This window comes from Capricornis sumatraensis, chromosome 15, assembly GCF_032405125.1.
Source record: "Capricornis sumatraensis isolate serow.1 chromosome 15, serow.2, whole genome shotgun sequence".
NCBI classification, from domain to species: domain Eukaryota; kingdom Metazoa; phylum Chordata; class Mammalia; order Artiodactyla; family Bovidae; genus Capricornis; species Capricornis sumatraensis.
In genome coordinates this window covers 56890342-56896179 of record NC_091083.1, presented here as the reverse complement: position 1 = coordinate 56896179, position 5838 = coordinate 56890342, and the positions used below count along the sequence as shown (strand labels likewise).

Sequence of the window (5838 nt, the reverse complement as noted above, 5' to 3'; positions counted from 1 at the left end):
ACTGCAGGCCTTTGTCATTTGTGGAGCAGCCCCTGTGCCTGGTCTCAGCTGCAGGGAGTGGGGAGGGCTCTGCGGTGACCTTTCTGGAGTGCCCGGGCTCCCCTCAGCCTCCCCCTCAGATCCCTCCTTTCAGACTCCATCCGAGGTCAGCGGCTGTGCAGCCAGCAGAACCCTCTGCCCTGTCTGTTCTGGTGGCCTTGGAAGGATGGTAGTGGGCCAGGTTGTGCTCTGCATCCCCAGTGACTGACCACTACTTCATTTTCAGGCCTCCAGGTGTCTGTGGAGGACCTTCCTACTGTTACAACTTGTCTTAGGCAGTGCCCAGTCCGAGGACAGCCTCGTATGCAGAGCTGGTAGGAGAGCTGGGGCAAGGCTGCAAGGACTATCTGGGTGTGGGGACCCTGCCCACCATGGCCACCTAGAGAAGCACCGTCCTGGTCTGTAGATGAAGCCCGTAGGTCGGTGACTTGGCAAAGGCTCTCCATGCAGACTGGCTGCTGAAACAGCTGCCAGGTGAGCTGCAGAGCTGGCCAGGTGACCTGAGGCAGAGAGGGGGAGATGTTGACTCTGGACTGGCCTCTCGTGCTTTGGGGTTCTGGGCCCTGTGGGGTTGTTCCTGGGGAGGGTGGGCCTCTCTGTGCCGCCAGCAGCGAGAGGCTGGGAGGACCAGAGCCACTACAACTGTGGCATTTTCTCGCCAGCGCTGAAAGATGTGTCAGCCTGTGCCTGTGTAACATGTCTCCGTGTATCTGTGCATGCCAAGAGTGTGACTTACCCTGCATGTAAACTGCCCTGAACTGTCTCCAGGGTCATGACAGAGAGTCAGAATAAACCCCTGCATGCTAGTCAGAGTGCTCTGCCCACAAGGTGTTTCTGACCCGGGGGGGTTTGGGGAGTAGCTTTTCTGGGGTTGGGGCATGGGATGCGAACCTGCTCCTCGCCTGCCCAGGCTCTGTATGTGGCGGTCCTCCTGGGAGGCCTTCACTCTGGGAAGGGGTTGAATAGTTCATGATGTGCTGGGACCACTCTCCTTTGCTCCAGCACAGAGTTTCTCCCCAAACAAGCATTGACTCTGTGCCGTTGAAGCCAGTGGTTCCTGTGGACCCAGTTGGTGGGCGGTTCCCCACAGGGGGCCAGGTTCTCTTCACCTGCATTTAGTCTTAGCAGACCCCCACCTCACTCTCGCCCTTTCCCCTTTCCTCAGGTGCCTCCAAGGTAATTTGATGACAGACGGACAGCACTGCTTCTTTGGTGGCCCTGAGATTCAGAGATCCTCCTGGTCCTTGCAATGACCCAGTACCACGCGGGCTGACCCTCGGGCAGAAAACCCTGTCAGAGTCAGGGCTGGATGGCAGTGCTTGGACACAGGCAGAGGGGCCAATGTCCAGTTTTACATATGTTTTAATGACAAGCAAATTGCAGTTAACACAAAATTTTAGCAACAGAGTAAAGTTTAGGAGGGAGGAGCCACTCATTGGGCGTTAGAGAGGGGGCACTCAGGTACCAGGGGAGGCGGCGGCTCTGGGTGGGCTCCTGGAAGCTGCGCTGATCCTGCCTACTAGGCTCACGCCACAGCGATCGTCTGCGCTCTTCCCAGTCCTGGGGGCACTGAGGGGCTGGCCAGGAGCCCGAGGGGCCTCGGAAGGGGAGGGGGCCCTGGCTCGCTCGCTCTCCCCACCTGCACCCCGATCTCACCTCGGTTCCCCCGCCTTCCTCCAGCCCCACCCCCGCTCCCAACCCAGCCTGTACCGCACCTCCGCCCGGTCCCTGCCCCGCCCCCACCAGCTGGGCACGGTCAGTCCCCCGGCTTCTGAGAGCCTCGGCTTCCTTGCCTGCGCAGAAGGGACCGCAATCCTCCTCACGGGGTTGTCGGAGAAGGCGGGACTGAGGAAGGGTCAGCTGATGGGCTGGACGGGGGAAGCTGCGGGCTCACCTGGCGCTCCGGACTTTGACCACCAGGGGCGCTGTGGCCCGCGGAGACTCCACCCACTGGGCCTGCCGGGCGGTGCTGGACCAGGGTCCCGGCAGTGGGGCCGGGCTGGGGGGCGGGGGGCGGGGGGGGTGTTGTCGGCGACTGGAGTAGAGGACCAGTTCTCTATGGGACCAGGAGCGTGGGGACACCCCCTCGCCGCTCCCCAGCCCGTCGCTGGCGTCACGGAGGAGGGGGGCGGCGTTTTCCCCGGGGGTCCGTAACTCACTCTCCCCTCCCTCTATCTTGGTTGGCTCCCCCACCCTTGGTGTCTGGCGTGAAGACCCTCCCTCCCGTCGGCTGGGCGGGGCCTGTGGACCGCCTGGCCGGCCCGATCCTCCTCGGCTGTGGGAGTCGGGGGGCCTCCTCGGGGAACAAAGAGTGTGGGGTCCGCTGAGGAGGCTTGGTTGGCCCCTCCAGTGCTGAGGAGATGTTCTGCTGGGGACAGGGCGGGAGACCCTCGCGCGGCGCCCCTCCCCCGTGTTCCTGCCGGCTTCCGGCTGACACAGCCCGCCCCCGCCCTCCGCTTTCCCGCCGAGCGCATTTACACCTTGCGGCGCCGCTGGGCTCTCAGCTGGGGTGTGGGAGTCTCAGTTCTCCTCTCAAGGAGCTCACGGGGCGCAGGATGAGCGCAGACGAGGTAATTACGGCTGCTGCTTTGAGAGGTGTGACTGCAAGGCTGTGAGGAAGCCGATCTTCCTGGAGAACAGCTGGTTCTTCTTGGAGAGGCTGGGGGAGCTGGTGGAGGCTGGAGAAGGTCACAGCCCCTGAGTGTGTGTCGAGGGGGACTTGCGGACTCGCTTCTAAGGAGCAGAAAGTAGCGGAGTGGCTTCCCAGATAGGCCTTGATGGTGTGGCGGTTTCCCCCTGGCTGTCTCTCCGATGCTGCCCTGGAGACCCACCTGGTGCCATGTCCGGGAGATGCCCGAGCTGCCCGTGGACAGTCCACCTGGCCAGGAAGTGAGGCCTCTTGCCAGTGGCCTGTGAGGAAGCCGCTTCTCCAGCCGCAGTTCAGCCTTCTGGTGCCTGAGTCCTCAGCTGAAGTACTGCCTGAAATCTCAGGAGAGACCTTGAACTGGAATCAGCTGAGAGCTGCCCTGGGGTTCCTGACCCACATTCTTTGTGAGCGAATAGAGTTGCTCTGAGCTGCTAATTTTTTGGGGAAATTTGTCATCAAGCAGTAGCTTGCTAATACAATGTGGTCGGGAAGATGAGAGGATGGAGGTAGCCGCTGACCTATTTCAGGCTGGAGGGGGGTGGTGTGCCTGAGCTGTTCCACGTGCCTGGGTTGGGGGAAGTGGGTACGCACCCTGGCAGCCACCTCATGAGGTGTTGAAAGGTGGGTCCTGCTTGCCAGCTGGAGAAACCAGCCAGAGCCATGTCACAAGGACCAAAGCCAACCTGAGGCCCCACAAGAGCCCAGGTTACTGGGTTTCAGGCAGGCGATTCACAGAATGGTAAAGCTGGAGCCCCAGGCATGGGAGCACCTGGGGGCTTTGGAGCCGAGAGAGGGGGGCCTGGCCAAGGCCCACTAAGGCTGTCTTCAGAGACCTGCCCTTGTCCCCCTCCCCAGTGGCGGAAATGGTCTCTGAGCAGCCAGTCCATCAGTGTTCCACTCCATCCCCAGACTCAGCACAAGTCTGCCCCTCAGGCCACACATCAGGGAGGAAAGGGTCCAGGTGCCAGCCCTTCTAGGTTCCAGATGCCTCCTATTATTGGTGGGGTCCAGAAGTCCTGGCAGAAGAGCCTTGGGTCCCATAGCAGGACAGGAGGGGGTCACAGTCAATGGTGGAGAAAGCACAAGGGGCATGGGGTGCTTGGGGGCACCCCCATGATCTGGGAGCCCTGACCCCTGTTCTGGGAGCCAGAAAGGGATGCAGCACAGGCCTCGTGGTGGAATGTCACCTGGGTTTCAGGCTGTGAGAGCTTCATGGCCTCCTTCGATGTGTGTCTTTGGCTTCTGCAGCAACCCCTGGCTTTAGAAAAGACCCTGATGCTGGGAAAAATTGAAGGCAGGAGGAGAAGGAGATGACAGAGGATGAGCTGGTTGGATGGCATCACTGACTCAATGGACATGAGTTTGAGCAAGCTCCGGGAGATGGTGAAGGACAGGGAAGCCTGGCATGCTGCCATCCATGGGGTCTCAAAGAGTCGGACATGACTGAGCAATTGAGCAACAACCTGGCTTTGTTGCCCGAGGTGTCCCCCAGGATATCTGTTGTGCCAGGATCATCTCCTGGGGTAGGCAGGGTGAGGGGAGGGTTTGGTCAGACTCGAATCTCCACAGCTGACTGCCCAGGGCTGTCCAGGGGCAGAGTCACAGGTCTAGAAGGTCCATGGCCCCTCTCTGCAGGCTCAGTGGCCAGGCTTCACGGGTGTTTCTCTGTCTGGAGGAAATAGTGATGGAAGGTGAATGGGATGGTCCTTGAAAGGCATAGAACCTTTCTACTGTCTGCAGGCCATGAAGGGGCGCTTATGCCCCCCGGCACCGACATGCGGTGCGGAGGCTCTTCCGGAAGTTGTGATCCAGGAAGGCATAGAGGAAGGGGTTGAGGCAGGAGCTGGTGTAGCTGAGGCTGGTGACCACGTAGGAGACGATAATGACCAGCGGTGTCTGGGGCAGGTCTGTGGTCAGGGCCACAACTGAGGCCAGGTGGAAAGGCGTCCAGCAGAGCAGGCCCACGGCCAGCACGGCCAGGACCAGGAGGCTAACCTTCCGCTTGGCCTTGCCCAGAGCCTTGGCTCCAGAGTGGAGCCGCAGGGCCCTTAGCCTCCGCAGCAGGTCTGCATAGAGCACGCAGAGGGTGCACATGGGCACCACGAAGCCCAGCACCAGCGTGTAGATGCGGCTTGCCTGGAACCAGGCCCTCTCGGGCCGCGGGAAACTCAGCCCACAGCTCGTGACCTGCAGCTCATTGTTGTACACGCCTGCGAAGGTGAGGAAGGGCAGCACTGCGACTGTGACACCCAGCCAGACGCACACGCTGGCGACCTTCGCCCTGCGGACGGTGCGACGGGGCATGCGGCGGGAGCGTGCTGTGGCCAGAACCACCAGGTAGCGGTCTATACTCATGGCGGCCAGGAAGTAGACACTGGAGAAGATGTTGCAGTGGTCAATGGCCAGCACCAGCTTGCAGAGCACCTCCCCAAAGGGCCAGCGCTGCAGCAGGTGCTCAGCAATATTGGTGGGCAGCACCAGCGTGAAGAGCCCGTCGGCAATGGCCAGGTTCAGGATGAACACGTGGGTCACCGTCTTCATCTTGGGCGCTCTCAGGATCACACAGATGACGGCTGCATTGCCCACCAGCCCCACGGCACAGATGACGGAGTATACCACCGGCAGCAGCACGTAGAGGGCAGGCAGTGGCTCGGGGAAGGTGACATTGTGTCTGGTGCCATTGTCCCATGAGAGGCTGGTGCCTGTGCTACCTGGGCAGGGGGAGCTTGTGCTTTCCAGGCCTTCCGGCCCAGTGGCCTCCATCATGGGGTGAGGCCGTAACGGTTTGTGCCCTGGAAGGTGGGAGATGCTTCCAAGCTGGGGTTCTGGGCAGGGGCCTCCTTGGGCTGGATCTTGAGAAAGAAAGAAGCAGAACCTCTGGGACCTGACTGTCAGGTTAAAACAACATATGCCTCAAGTTTTCTGGCTGAGGCTGTGGCCCCTTTGCCAGGGTCATGGGCACATCGGGTCTCTCTCCACCCTGTCCAGTGGCCTCAGAGAGCTTGGGCGGGTGCTGGGGATGCCTTCTCCTGGGCAGCGCTTCTAGCTGATCAAGCTCCCTCCCCAAGCCCCTTCCCTGTTGCAGAAAGCGGCGGCGGCCGACAACCCTTCTGGGAAGGGTGGTCTCTGATCTGCCTCCACCCCAGCCCCTG

The 5838-nt window shown here is 61.2% G+C and overlaps 1 protein-coding gene across 1 annotated transcript; it reads right to left on the bottom strand.

The window, feature by feature from the left end:
• Window positions 1-4441: 4441 nt before the first annotated feature.
• Window positions 4442-5452, bottom strand: NPBWR2 (neuropeptides B and W receptor 2). The gene has a single exon (XM_068987867.1). The coding sequence runs from the start codon at window positions 5450-5452 to the stop codon at window positions 4442-4444; it is 1011 nt and encodes a 336-aa protein (XP_068843968.1).
• Between the last annotated feature and the right edge of the window lie 386 nt (window positions 5453-5838).

What these genes read in the sequence shown, in the direction of transcription:
- NPBWR2 (XM_068987867.1), bottom strand. Translation starts at nt 5,452, where the DNA reads ATGATGGAGGCCACTGGGCCGGAAGGCCTGGAAAGCACAAGCTCCCCC.